Source organism: Schistocerca serialis, chromosome 2 (assembly GCF_023864345.2).
Source record: "Schistocerca serialis cubense isolate TAMUIC-IGC-003099 chromosome 2, iqSchSeri2.2, whole genome shotgun sequence".
Taxonomy (NCBI): Eukaryota; Metazoa; Arthropoda; class Insecta; order Orthoptera; family Acrididae; genus Schistocerca; species Schistocerca serialis.
Window position 1 is genome coordinate 130646205 of NC_064639.1, and position 24183 is coordinate 130670387.

The window sequence follows — 24183 nt, forward strand, 5'->3', positions numbered from 1 at the left end:
GAAAGGAGGAGGCTGGGGCAGGGAGGGGGGGATAGTATGGTGGGGATGGTGTACAGTGTGGTGCTGCAGGTTGGGTGGCAGGCAAGAGAGAGCTGTGGAGTGGGGGGGGGGGGGGCGGGGAGTAGCAGAAAAGGAAAGAAATAGAGGGAAATAAATAAAAAATAAAATAAAATAAAAAAATTGGGGTGGTGGTGGAATGACAGCTGTGTAGTGCTGGAATGGGAGGAGGGAAGGGGCTGGATGGGTGAGGACAGCGACTAACGAAGGTTGAGGCCAGGAGGATTATGGGAACATAGGATGTATTGCAAAGAAGGTTCCCATCTGCGCAGTTCAGAAAAACTGGTGTTGGTAGGAAGGATCCATATGGTGCAAGCTGTGACGCAGTCATTGAAATGAAGGATATCATGTTTGGCAGCTTGTTCAGCAACAGGGTGGTCCACTTGTTTCTTGGCCACAGTTTGTCGGTGGCCATTCATGCGGATAGACAGGTAGTTCGTTGTCATGCCTACATAGAATGCAGCACAGTGGTTGCAGCTTAACTTGTAGGCCACATGACTGGTTTGACAGGCAACCCTACCTTTGATGGGATAGGTGATGTTAGTGACTGGAAGTGGGGGCACAGTAACTGGCCACAATGGGGCATCCTGCGTGGTTAGGTTTATGGACTTTAGGAAGCATGTAGAAGGTAGGAGTGCGAGGAGTGGTAGGGGTGGCCAGTTACTGTTCCCCCCTCTGACAGAATCTCTGCTCTCGTAGACCAACACCTTCAACCTATTACCTGGAACATACCCTATTATATAAAAGATACCAACCATTTCCTCCACCAACTCGCCACAGTTTCTGTCCCTTTACCACACGCTGCCCTGCTCGTCACTGTACACTAACATTCCTAATGCCCATGGCCTTCCAGCTATTGAAAGCTACCTTTCCCAATGCCCGACGGATTCCAAACCAACAATCTCCTTCCTAGTTGCCATGACCAACTATATCCTCATCCACAATTACTTCTTCTTTGAAGGCATTACCTACAAACAAATCCGGCACTTCTCCCCCTCCCTCTATCCTGCTTGCCACCCAACCTGCAGCACTACACTGTCCACCGTCTCCACCATACTATCCCCGCCTCAGCCTCCTCCTTTCCCCCACCCAGTCGCCACTCCCATCATACACTTGTGCTGCTGCTTGCAGTGTGGTTTCAGTAGCCTGACACAGCAATTATGTATGTGAGTTGTGTTTGTGTGTGTGTGTGTATGAATGTGTGTCTATTGTTGACACAGGCCATGGCCGAAAGCTTTAAGTGTGAAAATCTTTTTGTTGTGCCTATCTGTGACTCAGCATCTCCACAATATGGTGAGTAGCAATTTTCCTTCTCAAAATATTGTTAATTCCATGTTCCATAGATAATCAGCATGATCTGAAGATGTTGCCCAAATACAGAGCCAACCCACAAGAGTCATGAGTAATTATAGTAACTTCTTCTTACAGACACAATGACGAAGACCATACCTGTTCAGTTATAGGGAATTGGTCTTATTGATTCAGCAAGTTTTTAGTCCAGAGATTCCTTTCTTCTAATTCATATTTAGACTTCTGAATACTAGAATAAAATGTCGAGCTATTATAGGCTCTAGATATCCTGAAATCGGCTGCCAGATTAAAGATTCCTCACATTTTTTAATTTAATATATCGATCTTAAAGAATACAACAAAAAGTTTTGCAAATTCCTTGTGTCAAAGTGAAAATCTCTTTCTCTTAGAACCAAAAATGTGTTATGGGCTTACAGTGTCATATGTTTTAAGATGCATCGGGATGTATTAGGAGGGTATCATTCAGAGGAAGGCAAGAGCATACCATGTTCAAATGGAACGTGCCTAGTAAAGCAAGAGGATGCTCAAATTAACTTTCAGACTGATTTTTCAGAGGATTTGCAACTATATTATAACAAAGTTGACCAGTCTGTGAACTGTAAATTTTGTTACTTTACTGCATGCAAATGAATGCTGTAAATTAACCCTTCACTGTCTTAATTTACTTACAAGAAAATGCTTGATAATGAAAATGCTAACCAAAATTAAATATTTGTGGGTATGAACATAGGAAAATAGAGAAGAACACAGTAGCTGAGATGGTCTTCATTGTATATAGTTATGTGCAGATGTGATACCTACAATGAACTGTGCTCTTAACTTGCAGACTGACAATGACTATCTACAACAGGCAACAAAATTTCATTTTATTCTGCAAAGCAACTCAATCATTAAGAATTTTCTTTGTTCCTCAGTTCCTGCAGTCTTAAAAACAGCATCAAATTTTATCTCTAAGCCAGTCTAGAATTTTCTGGGAAAAAACTACATGCAGTTTCAGTATTTTGCCAAACCGCATGTCTAAAATCTGATCTTTCAGACTTAGCAAAAGATTACTTCTCGGCATACAGTAATGCATTTGATCTATTTATTACCAAAAAAATCCCATGTTCATTCCAGTGTCACAACTTGAGGAGTGGTGGTAATCTATCTCACTACAGTGTCACAATTTTGGGAACAATGGTAATCTATCTAGTGCAGTTCGTAGATATGCTTCAATTAAATAAACAACAGTTCAGGGGACAGAAAGTTAAGGACTCTAAGGAACTGAATCTTATACAATAATCCCATGCTGCTTATTTCGCATATGATTGCTCATTACTGAAATATGGTGTAGTATTCCAGGGGGAACTGTTGAGCAAGCCAGGCGTATCTTTGGCACCAGAAAAAGATAATTAGATTAGTATGAGATGTAGGCCAAAGAACATCATGCAAGTAGCTCTTTACAGAAGAGAAAATTGTACCACTTTCCTGACTGTTCATATTAGAAAAGGTAATAATTGTATGAGGAAAATTAAACATTAACGATCAATGTATCTCTCATAATGAATCCATACACAGCTATTTTACAAGCCAAGCAAATGATGTACATATTCAACATACAAATACAGCTGCATTCCAGAAATGTATACTCCATTCTAACAGTAAACTGCATAATGCATTACTGAGGTACATAAAAATAAGAAGGTTGCCCAGAAAGTAATGCACCAAATTTTTTTTCTTCAACAATTTTTTATTGAACATAATGAAAATTACACACATGAAAGAATGGGGTTTTATCTATACACTGTGTTTTTCCATGTAATCTCCATCCTGTTCAATGTCCTTCCTCCACTGTGAAATAAGGGTGTGTATACCCTGTTGGTACCATTCCTTGTCCTGGTAGAGGAACCAGTGCTTCACTGTGTGAATCACTTCCTCATGGTCCTCAAAATGTCTTCCATGAACGGCAGCCTTTACTGGCCGAAACAAAGAGGAAGTCCAAGGGAGGCTAGGTTAGGGCTGTAGGGTGGATGGGGTAACACTGTCCAATGCTATTTAGCGAGGTGTTCAGCAGTCCTCTGACTTGTGTGGGGCCAAATGTTATCGAATTGCATCAAAACATCTCCTGGGTTGCTGTGGCCTCAAAGTCGCCAGAAGCGTGTCTAGAGTTTTGTTAATGTGTTGACATATGCTTCTGAATCAACGGCACCGTCTCATGGCATCACATCAATGAGAATCACACCTTCACAGTACCAGAACATGTTAATCATGACCTTACTGGCGAAGCAGTTGCTTTGAATTTTTTCTTCTGTTGGGAATGGGAATGGCGCCATTCCATAGACTGTTGTTTTGTTTTGGGCTCAATCCATGACAAGAAGGCCTCTCCCTCAGCTTGCAACAAATCAAGACAAATGTTTTTTCTGTGCGATTTGTGATCCACCATCAGACACTGTGGGACCCATCTTGCACACACTTGTGGTATCCCAGAGTGTGGCTAATCACATCCACACTTCCTTTGCTGATTGACAGATGTAGTGCCAACTGCTGAGTTGTAATGTGCCTGTCCTTGTGGATGACAACATCAGCTCACTACAATATATCAGGTGTGACAGCCGTGGATGGTCTCCTTGACCACTGAAAATTGTGGAGCTCCGCCAAACCACCTTCTGATGACCTCACCCTCCATGCCTAGCGACTAACTGTATTTCTGTCAAGAGCAGATGCTCCTAAGACTATGCACAAGCCTTTGTGAATATCCCCCACTGTTTCTTTCTTTGCAGTGAGAAATTCAATGACGGCACGTTGCTCACCTACAGACGCTATTTTGAAACTGTCCTGCAGCTATGCTATCTATTGGAAGTGATGGAAACTTGGCATGCTCTGCTCACTCAGGAGACTGCAAATAATACATATTTAACATTTTTCACTGGACCAACCACTGTAGTAAGGGCCAGCATACATTCAAATAATAAGTAAAAGATGAATGGATTGGGCAGTGCTTCTATTCTGTGAAGGAGTATCTAGAAAAAGCAAAATTGTACACGTTGGCACATAATAAACTGGCCCCCGAGCAGACCACTCGCTAATTACATACGAGTTGGTCCCCGACACAAGCAGATACAAAAAGAAATAGATAAAAATGTAATAATCAGATAAATATATCTAAAAAGGCCTTTACAAATGTCTGCTTGTGTCTGTGTATGTGCGGATGGATATGTGTGTGTTTGCGAGTGTATACCTGTCCTTTTTTCCCCTAAGGTAAGTCTTTCCCCTCCCGGGATTGGAATGACTCCTTACCCTCTCCCTTAAAACCCACATCCTTTCATCTTTCCCTCTCCTTCCCTCTTTCCTGATGAAGCAACCGTTTGTTGCGAAAGCTTGAATTTTGTGTGTATGTTTGTGTGTCTATCGACCTGCCAGCGCTTTTGTTTGGTAAGTCTCATCATCTTTGTTTTTAGATATATTTTTCCCACGTGGAATGTTTCCCTCTATTATAATAATCAGATAATAAGGAAATAACAAATAAGCTAATACAAAGATCAATATTTACTGAGCTGATGACAATTGACGGGTGCTTCTAGTACTTGGGGCTGGTTTTTCGTGAGCCATCCTACCACTCTTTGATGCTATAATTGTAAAATATAATATCACTAACTAAAACATTGTGTTTTCCATAAGAAATGTTTGTAGTACTTAAGGGGTGACTTGCTGTACGTAGTACAATACTAGATTTACAAGGTCATTAAATAAATAAATTTATTTTATTAACTGCTACCCTACAATGTGTCAAATACAACATAGACCATACGACTAATTGTGCACGAAAGAAATACTGTAAAGTTGATGAATCTGCCTTGTTCAACACTACAAGAAGCCACAATGATCCCACTGCTCTTACTATGGGATTACTGGATCTAATACTAAAATAAGGTATAATATTTGTTTGCTTACAATGGTGAGAACATTACAATTGAACCACCATAAAAATTTAACTGTACTGATACTCCATATAATAAAAAATATTAATTTTTTATCGTTAGATATATACTTTGACCCAAACCTTCGACAACGAAGAACTCCAATGGGCTCTCTATGTACATGATATGCAGGCTCACGTGCTATGTCACTGAATTCATCTCTAAAAGAGAAAAGAAAAAGAAGTTCATCATTAATTAGTACTCAGACCTGCAGAAACATATAAACAAAGTTCAAAATTGTTCTTTACAAAACATTTATGACACTCCATGCAAGTTCACCTCCTACTAACACAATGTGGCTATAAGTGCATGGAACAAATACTACAAATTTCAAAAGCCAATGTTGTAAGTCATCAGTGGATTTTGAGCTTTCTCAGCATAGTAAATATATTCACCTCAAGCATGTACTTTCAGCTAATACACCTTCATCCAATACATTTGTCCCCAGAGTCACTTGACTATTGTCGTTCCATCTTACAAGTGTCATAGAACTCTCTGTATCATGTAAAACATGAGTAGTACCTCATGGTGCCTTCTTTATATCTAACATGGGTGCCTTCTCCAAGCGATCATTTCTCAGGTTTCCTATGCATTTGATTCCATCTGAAGTAAGAGATTTCATGTAGCAGAAAAAGAGTTAAATTAATTATCAATGTCCACTGTGCTGTTCTGAGGGATGTAGCCCACACAGAGCTTTTCAACTACAGAATGTCCCATGGCTTATGGGGATCTCTTTGACTTGCTCCAACATATTGCTCAAATTTGATGAGATATCCATTAGATGTAGTAAACACCACCAATTGAAACCATAGCGAATTGGCTTGCCTCTTATAAACCATTTCACAAAGTGGTGGCCATAATAAGGCTCTATGTCTGGAAATTTCTTATTTAGATGTGAAACTAATGGCCAAACCTTATAAACTTTACCTTCTTTTTCAATACTGTCATTATCATTGACATGGAAGAATCTATAAATTTTGTCAAAAGTATTTCTGGAGATAGAATATGAAACAAGGACATTGTTTGTGTCAGGTCTGGTCTCCCAGTACATACATTTATGCATGACTTATTTGTATGCTATGTCCCTTTTGAGCAGCACATTTGATGACTGTCTCTCTCATCAGAATCTCAACCAAATCAGCATAAGAGAGAGAGAGAGAGAGAGAGAGAGAGAGAGAGAGAGAGAGGGATCTATTAGAGACGAGTTTGATGTGCAGAGATGTTCTATTATATCAGTTGTATGATCACAAGATACCTCAAATTTTTGTGAAGAGTCTATAGAGTCTAGTCTTTCTTCTATTCAGTGTCTTGTTTTCATAAGTCGAGACTGCGATTGTGATTTGGAACAGCAGTGATTTTTCTCTTGAGCGGATAAAGGTGTAACATTTTCAACAAGGCCATCAGTATTTACTGATCTTATCTCTGCAGTTTGTCCCAGAACATTCTTCTCTAAACCAGCGACAGTGGTGGGTTGATCTTCCGCATCACCACCTGCATCATCTTTATCAGTGTCCTCACCATCATTTGGCGGAACAAGTACAAATTCAAGCTCCTGACATGTATCAAATATGTCAGACAAAGTTTCATTATTTTCTTCTGTCAAGAACATGACATTTAGACCTCTCCTTTTCCAGTTTATATCTGAAATAAATCGTACCAACTGCAAGAAAATGACCCCTTACTGCCCCCCCCCCCCCCCCCCACTCCTCGTATGATATTTCATACGTAAAGGTATAAGACAGAACCACAGCAAAGCAAATAAAGTACTCTTTACCAATTTGTACTTGTATATAAATACAGTACATACTACAAAAGCCGGCCGAAGTGGCCGTGCGGTTAAAGGCGCTGCAGTCTGGAACCGCAGGACCGCTACGGTCGCAGGTTCGAATCCTGCCTCGGGCATGGATGTTTGTGATGTCCTTAGGTTAGTTAGGTTTAACTAGTTCTAAGTTCTAGGGGACTAATGACCTCAGCAGTTGAGTCCCATAGTGCTCAGAGCCATTTGAACCATACTACAAAAATATCTGTTATTGTTAATTCAAATTGTGAATCTAATGGGTGAACATCCTGGTGATCATCCCCAATCTACTTTTTGCTGTATTCAACCAGTAATGCTCTTACATTTTTAACACCCTGCAGTTTTAAACTTTCCAAAAATTGCAAATAAAAGTAATTCTTCAGATTCACCTGAATTGTTCCTACTAACATTGAACTCTTTACTTAAATATTTCCCTAATCTGACCACAATTGTTTCCTTAAATGATGAAGTTTTATTGGGTAATGACTGGTGAAATAAATTGGATTTGTCATCAAAGACATCTTTCACATTATATTTTTCAAGTATGAGAAGCAACATCGTGCCTGGATAGCCATGTGCATTAGTAATCTGCTTCTGGGATTTGAGGAGGCATGCCAGATCCAGATTGAATCCGCCTGGTGCATTAATAATGAGAGTCGGTGTATGGGTCAGTCATAATGTTGATTTTAGATGGTTTCCCATATCTGCCTCTGTGAATACTAGGCTGGCACCCACATCTGTTACGTGATTCGCTAACACTTTGAAAACATGCTCAACATCAGGGGAGGCAGGAGTGGTGTCACGAAGGGCATCTGGCCACCCTCCACCACTAACATTGTCAAACCCAGTTTAACATGTTGACGCTGTACAATATGGGATAAGACCAGAAAGAAGAGGAATAAAAGGTCGAAAGCAACCAAGTCTTTATCCCATCTGTAAACACAGTCATTAAAACTTGGTCACCTTCACAACAATCACTTTATGTTAACACCATGGTATTCGTTTTATTGAAACGTTCCAACAATTTAGATTTACAGGAAACTTAAGACCCACGGCGGAAGGACACTCTCGGTGGAGTGGTGAGGATTTCATGAAGGATGGATCTCATTTCAGGACAGGATTTGAGGAAGTCGTATCCCTGCTGGAGAGCCACATTCAGAGTATGATCCAGTCCCGGAAAGTATCCTGTCACAAGTGGGGCACTTTTGGGGTTCTTCTGTGGGAGGTTCTGGGTTTGAGGGGATGAGGAAGTAGCTCTGGTTATTTGCTTCTGTACCAGGTCGGGAGGGTAGTTGCGGGATGCGAAAGCTGTTTTCAGGTTATTGGTGTAATGGTTCAGGGATTCACGACTGGAGCAGATTCATTTGCCACGAAGACCTAAGATGTAGGGAAGGGACCGTTTGATATGGAATGGGTGGCAGCTGTCATAATGGAGGTACTGTTGCTTGTTGGTGGGTTTGATGCGGACGGATGTGTGAAGCTGGCCATTGGACAGATGGAGGTCAACGTCGAGGAAAGTGGCATGGGATTTGGAGTAGGACCAGGTGAATCTGATGTAACCAAAGGAGTTCAGGTTGGAGAGGAAATTCTGGAGTTCTTCTTCACCGTAAGTCCTGATCATGAAGATGTCATCAATAAATCTGTACCAAACTTTGGGTTGGCAGGCCTGGGTAACCAAGAAGGCTTGCTCTAAGCGACCCATAAATAGGTTGGCGTACGAGGGGGCCATCCTGGTACCCATGGCTATTCCCTTTAATGTCTGGCCTTCAAAAATAAAGAAGTTGTGAGTTAGGATGAAGCTGGCTAAGGTAATGAGGAAAGAGGTTTTTGGTAGAGTGGCAGGTGATCGGCGAGAAAGGAAGTTCTCCATTGCTGCGGGGCCCTGGACGTGTGGGATATTTGTGTATAAGGAAGTGGCATCAATGGTTAGAAGGATGGTCTCCGGGGGTAACAGATTGGGTAAGGATTCAAGGCGTTCGAGAAAGTGGTTGGTGTCTTTGATGAAGGATGGGAGACTGCATGTAATGGCTTGAAGGTGTTGATGCAAAGATACGTTCTGTGGAGGCTTGGTAACCAGCTACAATGGGGCAGCTGGGATGTTTGGGTTTGTGAATTTTAGGAAGTAGGTAGAAGGTAGGGGTGCGGGGTGTCGGTGGGGTCAGGAGGTTGATGGAGTCAGGTGAAAGGTTTTGTAGGGGGCCTAAGGTTCTGAGGATTCCTTGAAGCTCCACCTGGACATCAGGAATGGGATTACCTTGGCAAACTTTGTATGTAGTGTTGTCTGAAAGCTGACGCAGTCCCTCAGCCACATACTCCCGACGATTAAGGACCACGGTCGTGGAACCCTTGTCAGCCAGAAGAATGACGCTGGATCGGTCAGCCTTCAGATCACGGATAGCCTGGACTTCAGCTGTGGTGATGCTGGTACTAGGATTAAGGTTTTCAAGAAATATTGAGAGGCAAAGCTGGAAGTGAGAAATTCCTGGAAGGTTTGGAGAGGGTGATTTTGAGGAAGAGGAGATGGGTCCCATTGTGATGCAGGACGGAACTGTTCCAGGCAGGGTTCAATTTGGATAGTGTCTTGGGGAGTTGGATCATTAGGAGTAGGATTAGGATTATTTTTCTTCATGGCAAAGTGATATTTCCAGCAGAGACTACGAGTGTAGGACAGTAAATCTTTGACGAGGGCTGTTTGGTTGAATCTGGGAGTAGGGCTGAAGGTGAGGCCTTTGGATAGGACAGAGATTTCGGATTGAGAGAGAGGTTTGGAGAAAAGGTTAACTACTGAATTGGGGTGTTGTAGTTCCAGATTGCGTTGACTAGAATTTTGAAGTTTTGGGGGGAGTGGGGCTGGAAGTGGGAGATTGAGTAGATGGGAGAGACTGGGTCTGTGTGCAATGAGAGGAGGTTGAGGTTTGTTGGAAAGGTTGTGGAGGGTGAGTGAGATGCCTTTTCGGCGGTGGGAAACCAGGAGATTGGATAGTTTTTGAGGTGGAGGGTGGCATGCTGTTCTAATTTGCGGTTGGCCTGTAGGAGGATGCTCTGAACAGCCGGTGTGGATGTGGGAGAGGAAAGATTGAGGTGTGCTGCAATTACAGTAGGGCGTCGATTATCCGAAGTAATTGGGGGACATGGGTGTTCGGAAAGCTGGTTTGTTCGGTTAATTGAACTGTACATGTTTATTTGCTAAAAATTTTCAATCATACCTTGCGAATTTTCTTCTGTGTCCAAAATTTTATTCCAGGCTTTCTTCAAATTCTCTTCCTTTACAGTATTCCATGCTGGGCTGATCATGTAGGACATGTCTTTCAAGTCAATATTGTTATGATTTCTTAAGAGATTTTCTTCTCCATCCTCCTCTCTTTCTAACAATAACTTACACAACAATTCTTTCCTGTAATATCGTTTGAAAGTCTCAATAACGCCTTGATCCATGGGCTGTAATAAGGAGGTTACATTAGGTGGAAGAAATATTACCTTCATGAACTCGTCCTTTTCGTTTAAAATATCACATGACGGATGAGTTGGTGCATTGTCAACGAGAAGTAGTGTTTTCTCCCTCTTCCCATTCTTTAGCTGATGAGCTTTTACAGAGGGTATGAAAACGTCCAGAAACCACTTCATAAAAATCGTACTATCCATCCAGGCACTCTTCTGTGAAGTGTACACAACAAGCAAGGCTGACGTATTAACGTGCTTGAAACAACGCGGTTTTTTACTTTTACCAATGACGAACATAGGCAGTCGGTGACTTCCAGTAGCATTAGCACAAGCCAAAGCTGTAATACGGTCCTTGCTTGTTTTAGGACCAGGTGCTGCTAATTCATGACGTGAAACAAGAGATTTTCCTCGATAAAGCATTCCAGTTAAGTCCAGTTTCGTCAGCATTGTAAACTTTTTCGAGAGCATAATCTTCTTCCCTTAATACGTCCCTTCGTTTGCCTTTGAAAGAATCAGCTGCTGAAGATTCAGCCGACAGTTTTTCTCCTGTATTGTAAGCTCACAAATGCCGTGTCTTTTGTTTTTTTATATCCGTAATTGTCGACTTCCCCACCTTGTAATCATTGGATAAAGTGGTTGCAGATTCACCTTCTTCTATCCTTTTAATAATTTCGTACTTGTCCCTCATAGAAAGGACAACACGTTTAAGTTTAAGCATTCTGTATCGCAAGTTCACTTTTTCACGCAGCAGCACACAAGTGGTCGTAACAGAGAACAGAAGGTGACTGTTTGCACCGTGACAAGCTCTTCTTGGAGGCGTGCAATCCCTCAAACTGCGCGGAGCAGCACGCCTCAACTTAAAGCTGGCGCAGCTGTTGCTGTGAACAGCTTTGATACTGCCGCTACTTCTACTGACAGAGCCAAGCCGACAGAAGTGTGCAAATTGTTGAAACACAGCGACTAGCGGCTTGGCCGGTCAGCAGCGCCTTGTGAAGGCCCCATTAGAAGCAATGTTCCGCCAGCGGTGGCCCAGTGCAGTGACTACTGTGGGAAACTTGGTTTGGGAGAGAGGGGGACGACGGACGGTAGGGTGGGAGAGTAACAGGTGCGAGCGAGTACACAGTTCGGTTAAGCGGTCATTCGGTTGACTGACGTTCGGATAATCGATGCTGTACTGTAGTCCCTAATAATGGTTGTATACGATTCTCATCACAGTGTCGTCAAAATGATGTGACCTTCCTTCCAGGGACTTTCATTTAAATTCATGAAGAATCTCTGTAACACTTGTATGTTTATTGAAGCTAACGTTATCAAATCTAGAAGCTTGCCTATAAATTTCTTCGATTTCTTCCTTTGGTCTGACCAGGTGAGGATCCCCAGCAGTACTCTAGAATGAGATGAGCTACCAACAATTAAAGGGAACAGCCATGGGTACCCGGATGGCCCCCTCGTACACCAACCTATTTATAGGTCGCTTAGAGCAAGCCTTCTTGGTTACCCAGGCCAGCCAACCCAAAGTTCGGTACAGATTTGTTGATGACACCTTCATGATCTGGACTCACAGTGAAGAAGAACTCCATAATTTCCTCTCCAACCTCAACTCCTTTGGTTCCATCAGATTCACCTGGTCCTACTCCAAATCCCATGCCACTTTCCTCGACGTTGACCTCCATCTGTCCAATGGCCAGCTTCACACATCCGTCCACATCAAGCCCACCAACGAGCAACAGTGCCTCCATTATGACAGCTGCCACCCATTCCATATCAAATGGTCCCTTCCCTACAGCTTAGGTCTTCGTGGCAAACGAATCTGCTCCAGTCGTGAATCCCTGAACCATTACACCAATAACCTGAAAACAGCTTTCGCATCCCGCAACTACCCTCCCGACCTGGTACAGAAGCAAATAACCAGAGCTACTTCCTCATCTCCTCAAACCCAGAACCTCCCACAGAAGAACCCCAAAAGTGCCCCACTTGTGACAGGATACTTTCCAGGACTGGATCAGACTCTGAATGTGGATCTCCAGCAGGGATACGACTTCCTCAAATCCTGCCCTGAAATGAGAACCATCCTTCATGAAATCCTCCCCACTCCACCAAGAGTGTCTTTCCACTGTCCACGTAACCTTCGTAACCTCTTGGTTCATCCTCATGAAACCCCCAAACCACCTTCCCTACCCTCTGGCTCCTACCCTTGTAACTGCCCCCGGTGCAAAACCTGTCCCATGTACCCTCCCACCACCGCCTGTAACCCGGAAGGTGAGCCTCGTGTGAAAGCACCCACGCGATTTACCAACTGACCTGCCTACACTGTGAAGCCTTCTATGTGGGAATGACCAGCAACAAACAGTCCATTCGCATGAATGGACACAGGCAGACAGTGTTTGTTGGTAATAAGGATCACCCTGTGGCTAAACATGCCTTGGTGCACGGCCAGCACATCTTGGCACAGTGTTACACTGTGCGGGTTATCTGGATACTTCCCACCAACACCAACCTATCCGAACTCCGGAGATGGGAACTTGCTCTTCAATATATCCTCTCTTCCCGTTACCCACCAGGCCTCAATCTCCGCCAATTTCAAGTTGCCGCCACTCATACCTCACCTGTCATTCAACATCATCTTTGCCTCTGCACTTCCGCCTCGACTGACATCTCTGCCCAAACTCTTTGTCTTTAAATATGTCTGCTTGTGTCTGTATATGTGTGGATGGATGTGTGCGTGTGTGCGGGTGTGTGCCCGTCCTTTTTTCCCCCTAGGGTGGGTCTTTCCGCTCCCGGGATTGGGGTGGCTCCTTGCCCTCTCCCTTGGGGCCCACTTCCTTTCGTCTTTCCCTCTCCTTCCCTCTTTCCTGGTGGGGCGGCGGTTTGTTGCGAGGGCTTGAGTTTTGTGTGTGTGTCTGTTTGTGTTTCTATCGATCTGCCAGCGCTTTTGTATGGTAAGTCACATCTTTGTTTTTTATATATATATATAATAGAGGGAAACATTCCACGTGGGAAAAATTATATATAAAAACAAAGATGAGGTGACTTACCGAACGAAAGCGCTGGCAGGTCGATAGACACACAAACAAACACAAACATACACACAAAATTCAAGCTTTCGCAACAAACTGTTGCCTCATCAGGAAAGAGGGAAGGAGAGGAGAAGACGAAAGGAAGTGGGTTTTAAGGGAGAGGGTAAGGAGTCATTCCAATCCCGGGAGCGGAAAGACTTACCTTAGGGGGAAAAAAGGACAGGTATACACTTGCACACACGCACATATCCATTCACACATATAGACACAAGCAGACATATGTCTGCTTGTGTCTGTATGTGTGGATGGATATGTACGTATGTGCAAGTGTATATGTGTGGATGGATATGTGCGTGTGTGCAAGTGTATACCTGTCCTTTTTTCCCCCTAAGGTAAGTCATTCCGCTCCCGGGATTGGAATGACTCCTTACCCTCTCCCTTAAAACCCACTTCCTTTCGTCTTCCCCTCTCCTTCCCTCTTTCCTGATGAGGCCACAGTTTGTTGCGAAAGCTTGAATTTTGTGTGTTTGTTTGTGTGTCTATCGACCTGGCAGCACTTTCGTTCGGTAAGTCACCTCATCTTTGTTTTTTTTATATATATATATATATATATATATATATATATATATATATATATATATATATATATATAGAGAGAGAGAGAGAGAGAGAGAGAGAGAGAGAGGGAAACATTCCACATGGGAAAAATATACCTAAAAACAAAGATGATGTGACTTAATAAACGAAAGTGCTGGCACATCGATAGACACACAAACACAAACATACACAGAAAATTCAACTTTCAAATAACTTCCGGGAATTCAGCCAGGTAACACTTTCAGCGACCGCCGATATTTCGGCGGGAGAACACCCCGCCATTTCCAAGGCAAACTGCAACGGACAGGCGACGTACATGCAAATTTAATACCTCGGTTCTCGGACCCAAGCAGGAAAGATAACACACACACACTGAACACTAGTGCCACCAAAGATGGCCAAAGTCAGAGCTATCGATAGTGAGACTATGAATTCGCAGGTGAGGTAGCATTGAGTCTGTCCCTCTGTTTCTTGACAAGGGAGAGAGCCGGATTCCAAACAGAGTTTAAACAGAAACCTCCATCCCTGTTAACAAGGTTGCTCGCTAATTTAATCTCAACTGCCTCCCGAATCACACTGTCCCAATAGCTGGACGTGCATGCCAATATCTCGGTGTTATTATATAACATGGAGTGACCAGTATCCAAGCAATGTTCGGCAATAGCAGATCTATTTGGCTGCTGTAATCGTGTGTGCCGTTTATGCTCAGTACATCTGTCCTCCACGGTCCTGATAGTTTGACCAATATATGCCATGCCGCAGCTACAAGGGACACGATATACACCCGCCTTACGCAGTCCAAGATCATCCTTAACGGAACTCAAAAGTGCTCTAATTTTAGATGGAGGTCGGAAAACACATTTCACATCGTATTTCCGTAAAATACGACCGATCTTATTGGACGTGTTTCCTACGTAAGGCAAGAAGGCAGTAGACTTAGGTGTTGACTCAGAATTATCATCAATCACCTGATGTACAGTTGGTCGATAGCGCAACGCACGTTCAATCTGTCTATCACTGTAACCATTTTGACGAAATGTAACTTCAAGATGGGACAGCTCAGCTGGCAAAGTCTCAGCGTCAGAAACGATATGTGCCCTGTGTACCAAGGTACAAAGTACCCCTTCACGCTGAGCCGAATGGTGACAACTATTAGCTTGTAAGTACAAGTCGGTGTGAGTACGTTTCCTGTAGACTGCATGTCCCAATGATCCATCATCCTTCCTCCTAACCAACACGTCGAGAAAGGGAAGGCAACCATCCTTTTCCACCTCCATCGTAAAACAAATGTTCGGGTGGATCGAGTTCAGATGTTCTAGAAAGACATTCAAATTCTCCCTACCGTGAGGCCAAACAACGAAGGTATCGTCAACGTATCTATAGAAACAGGCGGGTTTTAAAGGCGCCGACTCCAATGCACGTTCCTCGAAGTCTTCCATAAACAAATTTGCGATCACAGGAGACAACGGACTACCCATCGCAACTCCATCTGTCTGCTCGTAATACTGGTCATTAAATAAAAAGTAAGTGGATGTCAACACATGCCTAAAGAGATTAGTTAAATCAGCACCAAACCTGGCTTCAATTAACCGCAACGAATCAGACAGAGGAACACGAGTGAAGAGAGAGACCACATCGAAACTCACTAAAATATCAGAGTCATTCAGCCTCAGTCCCTCCAAACGACGTAAAAAATCAGCTGAGTTCCTGATATGATGTTCACACCGTCCTACTTGTGGACTCAACAGAGATGCAAGATGCTTGGAAACACGATATGTCGGGGCGCCGATGTTACTCACTATAGGACGGAAAGGAACCCCTTCCTTATGAACCTTTGGAAGGCCATATAACCTAGGGGGAACCGCACTATAGGTGTTAAGCCTCTTGATTGTGTCCTGCGACAAACCACTTTTCTTCAGGAGGCTGTTGGTCTTTCTCTCAACACTTTTCGTGGGGTCAGCATCGATTCTGCGATACGTTGAATCAGATAGTAAACGTTGCATCTTTTGTACATAATCATGTTTATTTAAAACAACGGTGGCATTGCCCTTGTCAGCAGGTAAAATAACAATACTGGGATCAACCTTGAGAGAGCGTAAAGCAGCCCTCTCTGCTGCTGTTGCATTACTCTTGGGTGGACGAGCCCTAGTCAAAACACGGCATGCCTCCCTCTTAACTTCCTCTGCAGCGTCAGGAGGTAGTTTGCAAACTGCCTGTTCAATTGAACTAATAAAATCAACTACCGGCAAATTCTTCGGAGTGGGTGCAAAATTTAATCCTTTCCCTAGCACGGATAAGGTTGCGTCGTCAAAAGATTTCTCTGTGAGATTTATCACAGAACGTCGAGATATAACATCCGACTCCGCGCGATGAAAACGTTCAAACTTTGCCAAATGCCGGGCAGTAACGGAGTTGCACTCCCAGTCAGCTTGGGTCCATGAGGCACCGTCCAACCAATCCCAAGTGAAAACAGACACTTCAGATGCAACCATTAAATGAAAACGATACAATTCTTTGGAAACAGAATCCAAACGTCGACGAGTAAAACGAATCCTTTCGCGAACAAGAGCCAAGCCAGCACGTTGCTTAATTCGGTTGGCGGCAGGAGAATTAATATGGTGCACAACCTTAGCAAATGTTGGGACATGATTTTCATCACGACACCTCAATAAAAACGACAAAGCACATTGCAGTCTAACTCGACAGCTACGAAGTTTATCCAACTTACGTAAACACCGATACATTTCCTCCCCGTAGAGGTAAACAATGTGAGACCTGAGTTTCTCCTGGCGTATACAACTTTCAAATAACTTCCGGGAATTCAGCCAGGTAACACTTTCAGCGACCGCCGATATTTCGGCGGGAGAACACCCCGCCATTTTCAAGGCAAACTGCAACGGACAGGCGACGTACATGCAAATTTAATACCTCGGTTCTCGGACCCAAGCAGGAAAGATAACACACACACACTGAACACTAGTGCCACCAAAGATGGCCAAAGTCAGAGCTATCGATAGTGAGACTATGAATTCGCAGGTGAGGTAGCATTGAGTCTGTCCCTCTGTTTCTTGACAAGGGAGAGAGCTGGATTCCAAACAGAGTTTAAACAGAAACCTCCATCCCTGTTAACAAGGTTGCTCGCTAATTTAATCTCAACTGCCTCCCGAATCACACTGTCCCAATAGCTGGACGTGCATGCCAATATCTCGGTGTTATTATATAACATGGAGTGACCAGTATCCAAGCAATGTTCGGCAATAGCAGATCTATTTGGCTGCTGTAATCGTGTGTGCCGTTTATGCTCAGTACACCCCGCCGAAATATCGGCGGTCGCTGAAAGTGTTACCTGGCTGAATTCCCGGAAGTTATTTGAAAGTTGTATACGCCAGGAGAAACTCAGGTCTCACATTGTTTACCTCTACGGGGAGGAAATGTATCGGTGTTTACGTAAGTTGGATAAACTTCGTAGCTGTCGAGTTAGACTGCAATGTGCTTTGTCGTTTTTATTGAGGTGTCGTGATGAAAATCATGTCCCAACATTTGCTAAGGTTGTGCACCATATTAATTCTCCTGCCGCCAACTGAATTAAGCAACGTGCTGGCTTGGCTCTTGTTCGCGAAAGGATTCGTTTTACTCGTCGACGTTTGGATTCTGTTTCCAAAGAATTGTATCGTTTTCATTTAATGGTTGCATCTGAAGTGTCTGTTTTCACTTGGGATTGGTTGGACGGTGCCTCATGGACCCAAGCTGACTGGGAGTACAACTCCGTTACTGCCCGGCATTTGGCAAAGTTTGAACGTTTTCATCGCGCGGAGTCGGATGTTATATCTCGACGTTCTGTGATAAATCTCACAGAGAAATCTTGTGACGACGCAACCTTATCCGTGCTAGGGAAAGGATTAAATTTTGCACCCACTCCGAAGAATTTGCCGGTAGTTGATTTTATTAGTTCAATTGAACAGGCAGTTTGCAAACTACCTCCTGACGCTGCAGAGGAAGTTAGGAGGGAGGCATGCCGTGTTTTGACTAGGGCTCGTCCACCCAAGAGTAATGCAACAGCAGCAGAGAGGGCTGCTTTACGCTCTCTCAAGGTTGATCCCAGTATTGTTATTTTACCTGCTGACAAGGGCAATGCCACCGTTGTTTTAAATAAACATGATTATGTACAAAAGATGCAACGTTTACTATCTGATTCAACGTATCGCAGAATCGATGCTGACCCCACGAAAAGTGTTGAGAGAAAGACCAACAGCCTCCTGAAGAAAAGTGGTTTGTCGCAGGACACAATCAAGAGGCTTAACACCTATAGTGCGGTTCCCCCTAGGTTATATGGCCTTCCAAAGGTTCATAAGGAAGGGGTTCCTTTCCGTCCTATAGTGAGTAACATCGGCGCCCCGACATATCGTGTTTCCAAGCATCTTGCATCTCTGTTGAGTCCACAAGTAGGACGGTGTGAACATCATATCAGGAACTCAGCTGATTTTTTACGTCGTTTGGAGGGACTGAGGCTGAATGACTCTGATATTTTAGTGAGTTTCGATGTGGTCTCTCTCTTCACTCGTGTTCCTCTGTCTGATTCGTTGCGGTTAATTGAAGCCAGGTTTGGTGCTGATTTAACTAATCTCTTTAGGCATGTGTTGACATCCACTTACTTTTTATTTAATGACCAGTATTACGAGCAGACAGATGGAGTTGCGATGGGTAGTCCGTTGTCTCCTGTGATCGCAAATTTGTTTATGGAAGACTTCGAGGAACGTGCATTGGAGTCGGCGCCTTTAAAACCCGCCTGTTTCTATAGATACGTTGACGATACCTTCGTTGTTTGGCCTCACGGTAGGGAGAATTTGAATGTCTTTCTAGAACATCTGAACTCGATCCACCCGAACATTCGTTTTACGATGGAGGTGGAAAAGGATGGTTGCCTTCCCTTTCTCGACGTGTTGGTTAGGAGGAAGGATGATGGATCATTGGGACATGCAGTCTACAGGAAACGTACTCACACCGACTTGTACTTACAAGCTAATAGTTGTCACCATTCGGCTCAGCGTGAAGGGGTACTTTGTACCTTGGTACACAGGGCACATATCGTTTCTGACGCTGAGACTTTGCCAGCTGAGCTGTCCCATCTTGAAGTTACATTTCGTCAAAATGGTTACAGTGATAGACAGATTGAACGTGCGTTGCGCTATCGACCAACTGTACATCAGGTGATTGATGATAATTCTGAGTCAACACCTAAGTCTACTGCCTTCTTGCCTTACGTAGGAAACACGTCCAATAAGATCGGTCGTATTTTACGGAAATACGATGTGAAATGTGTTTTCCGACCTCCATCTAAAATTAGAGCACTTTTGAGTTCCGTTAAGGATGATCTTGGACTGCGTAAGGCGGGTGTATATCGTGTCCCTTGTAGCTGCGGCATGGCATATATTGGTCAAACTATCAGGACCGTGGAGGACAGATGTACTGAGCATAAACGGCACACACGATTACAGCAGCCAAATAGATCTGCTATTGCCGAACATTGCTTGGATACTGGTCACTCCATGTTATATAATAACACCGAGATATTGGCATGCACGTCCAGCTATTGGGACAGTGTGATTCGGGAGGCAGTTGAGATTAAATTAGCGAGCAACCTTGTTAACAGGGATGGAGGTTTCTGTTTAAACTCTGTTTGGAATCCGGCTCTCTCCCTTGTCAAGAAACAGAGGGACAGACTCAATGCTACCTCACCTGCGAATTCATAGTCTCACTATGGATAGCTCTGACTTTGGCCATCTTTGGTGGCACTAGTGTTCAGTGTGTGTGTGTTATCTTTCCTGCTTGGGTCCGAGAACCGAGGTATTAAATTTGCATGTACGTCGCCTGTCCGTTGCAGTTTGCCTTGAAAATGGCGGGGTGTTCTCCCGCCGAAATATCGGCGGTCGCTGAAAGTGTTACCTGGCTGAATTCCCGGAAGTTATTTGAAAGTTGTATACGCCAGGAGAAACTCAGGTCTCAGAAAATTCAAGCTTTCGCAACAAACTTTTGCCTCATCAGGAAAGAGGGAAGGAGAGGGAAAGACGAAAGGATGTGGATTTTAAGGGAGAGGGTAAGGAGTCATTCCAATCCCGGGAGCGGAAAGACTTACCTTAGGGGGAAAAAAGGACAGGTATACACTCGCACACACCCTCATATCCATCTGCACATACACCAGAAAGACTTACCCTAAGGTAAGTCTTTCTGGTCCCGGGATTGGAATGACTCCTTACCCTCTCCCTTAAAACCCACATCCTTTCATCTTTCCCTCTCCTTCCCTCTTTCCTGACGAAGCAACCTTGGGTTGTGAAAGCTTGAAAATTGTGTGAGTGTTTGTGTGTTTTTTGTTGTGTCTATCTACCAGCGCTTTCTCGTTTGTTAAGTCACAGCATCTTTATATATAAATAAAATAGAAAGAAACATTCCACATGGGAAAAATATATTAAAAAACAAAGATTCCATGACTCACCTAACGGGAAAGCGCTGGTAGATAGGCACAATAAACAAACACTCAGACACACACACACACAAAATTTCAAGCTTTCGCAACCCACGGTTGCTTCGTCAGGAAAGAGGGAAGGAGAGGGAAAGATGAAAGGAAGTGGGCCTTTAAATATGTCTGCTTGTGTCTGTATATGTGTGGATGGATATGTGTGCGTGTGCGAGTGTATACCTGACCTTTTTTCCCCCTTAAGGTAAGTCTTTCCGCTCCCAGGATTGGAATGACTCCTTACCCCCTCCCTAATAACCCAGTTCCTTTCATATTTCCCTCTCCTTCCCTCTTTCCTGACGAAGCAACCGTGGGTTGCGAAAGCTTGAAATTTTGTGTGTGTGTTTGAGTGTTTGTTTATTGTGCCTATCTACCAGTGCTTTCCCGTTTGTTAAGTCATGGAATCTTTGTTTTTAATACATCTTTATATATATAATTTTTCCCACGTGGAATGTTTCCTTCCATTTTATATATATATATATATATATATATATATATATATATATATATATATATATATATATATATATATATATATATATATATATATAAAAAAATAGAGGGAAACATTCCACGTAGGAAATATATATCTAAAAACAAAGATGATGTGACTTACCAAATGAAAGTGCTGGCAGGTCGACAGACACACAAACAAACACAAACATACACACAAAATTCAAGCTTTCGCAACAAACTGTTGCCTCATCAGGAAAGAGGGAAGGAGAGGGAAAGACGAAAGGAAGTGGGTTTTAGGTGAGAGGGTAAGGAGTCATTCCAATCCCGGGAGCGGAAAGACTTACCTTAGGGGGAAAAAAGGACGGGTATACACTCGCACACAAACACATATCCATCCACACATATACAGACACAAGCTCTTTCCTGATGAAGCAACCGTTGGTAGCGAAAGCTAGAATTTTGTGTGTATGATTGTGTTTGTTTGTGTGTCTATCAACCTGCTAGTGCTTTCGTGTGGTAAGTCACATCATCTTTGTTTTTAGATATACAACATTCACTTTTAATGTTCAATTTTTTTGGGGGGCAGGGGGGGGGGGGGGGGGGCGTGGATAAACATTGCCTTGTTAACCAATTTTTCATGTTAAACTTAATATGTATTTTTAAGTGATTATTATCTCATACATTTTAAGCTTGCCATTTCCTCTCTTTAAGTGATTTCATTAATTGTGCTGGTGTTCAGTAACATTCCTTACATAACTGTTATCGTCATCTTCTTCTACTCTTTCCAGCCACTGACTTGGTCTGCTGTGAATAGTGCTCTTCTTTTAATTTCCTGCCAACACATATCTCCCAGCACCTTGCCAGTTTTCTCCTCTCTTCTTCACACATCCCTTCACTTCAATGACCTATCCACCTCTCGTTTTTTCTCTACATCTTTTACCTTCTACTGTCATTTCATTAGCCCGTCTCGGTAGCCTACCAACTCTTGTTCTTTCAACATGTCCATACCAAATAAATGGGGTTTTATCTATGATTTCTTGCATAAGCTTCCCCTTCATCATTTCTCTCGCTATCTCTTACCTTACTCTATCCATTCTAAAGTATTCCTATACTGTATGCTTCTTTGAAATTTCAGCTTGCTGGGCTGTATCCTGCTCATCTACCTTATATCCTTTACCCACATTCTGATGCTTGTGAGATTGCTGGAACAGAATATACTTCGTGTAACATTTGTTTGCTTTTTGGTGGTACACAATTAATCGAAACCAGGCTCTTATACTCTGCAGTAGTTCATGTCTTTGTTTTCCCTTTTCATCAATCTCCTTATCATTCCTCCCACTATATTCTATTACACTCCCCAGTACTTGAAACTTTCCACTTTCTTTAGTGTGGAGTCATTCATCACAGACATCACACTGGGCATGTCGATTCATAGTCCTAATGTTGGCACCAGACATTATGCACACTTCCACCAATACCTCCACATCAATTGAGCCTGCCAACCACCAGCTCCATACAGATGCTCCTCTCAGATGGCACAGGCATCGTCACTATTGAAATGGATAAGAGACCACTGCAAGCTATTATCACGCCCCTTCTGTGTCATGACTCTCGGCTGCGAGTACAATGCCTCTCTCAGTCAGTGACTACAGAATAATTGGTAATAGAGCAAGGATGCATAACATGGAAACAACATATCAACTGAATGGGGGAAGACGGGTTAATTAAACAAGCAGTCGATTAGTTAAACAAGCAGTCAATTACCAACAAATAAGAAAGAGAAATGTAGCAAAGATGACAAACAAATGGTTTCAGTGAAGTCAGAACAGGCTGTGAGAAGACGAAGATGAAGAGAAAGAACAATTGCATAACTGTCAAATGTTCTTCTACAAATAGAGTCTCCCTTAAAAAAATCGATACATCAGTTCTTCTTGGCAAAGGGTTATTCTGTAGCATATTTCAAATAATAATGTTCTTAACATACAGCCTGCCTATGAGACAAATGACTTGTGACATTACCATCTCTAATTGAAACTCTGCCATATATCTCTTTTTCACTACTGGAAAACTGTTACTACCTTTGTAAAGAACTGGAGATGGGACTATGCATTGGGCGCAGCCTTATAATCGCTGGTCCCCTGCTTGGAGGTAATTACCTCCTGAGGGGTAAAATACAATTTTATGAGAGGCAAAAATAAAAGGCTTCAATTGTGTTTCAGTCATGAAATTATTCTTAAAACATCATTGCAATCATCACTATTTCCTAAGACTGAAATACTGTTTGCTTACGTTACCAATAACTACATTCGTTTTTCAAATACTATCATTAAGGCATGACACAATGTTGTGGGGCTACAGTTCAAGAAACGGATGTATATAGATACTCCTCACACAGTCCATCCACTATGCACATACTTTGTACTTAGTACCACACATCTATGACAGCAATTTTGAGACATACATATCACTTATATTTAAAAATCTGATCATAATGTCTTCTCTGAGTTGCAGGCAGTTGCTCCAACAGACCAGAAATACCTTCGTTATTCACTTCAGTCATCAGATACAAACCACTGGCAGCTTGAAGTCTTCAAATTACTGCCAGCTCAGAAGTAAGGAATCCAGCAATCAAATTATTTACAAATAGGAGGCCTAAGTGTAGTGTACATATTTTAAAAGAACTTTATACTATTATCCATATGGTGAAACAAACAGTCCTCAAAGTTAAAGAGGACTTGTTGCAGTTGTTTCGCAAGTCTACTACAACCAGTCACAAGACGTTATTTTGTATATTTCTCTGTGACAACATTTAAAAGATACTGTAGCTCTAGAGATGACTATTATTATCAGTCACACAGCTCTAGTACCAACAGCAGCCATCAGCACTTCACAGTTGGAAGGTGGTAACAGCACTGTCAGCATTAAAGGCTCTTATTTTGACAATCGAAGTACAGTTACAGGACAATGCTTTTATTTGAACTATTGGAGAAGAAAACAACACGAAACTTTACAGGTTGAGAGGGTATGAGATGTTACTTA

At 42.8% G+C, this 24183-nt stretch overlaps 1 protein-coding gene across 1 annotated transcript in view; it reads right to left on the reverse strand.

The window, feature by feature from the left end:
• The window catches only part of LOC126455776 (uncharacterized), a 53243-nt gene that overhangs the window by 14595 nt on the left and 14465 nt on the right, over positions 1-24183 (reverse strand). Inside the window, exon 6 of the mRNA XM_050091541.1 lies at positions 5408-5485. Within this exon, the coding sequence (XP_049947498.1) occupies positions 5408-5485 (78 nt within the window). The remainder of the gene's footprint in view (positions 1-5407; positions 5486-24183) is intronic.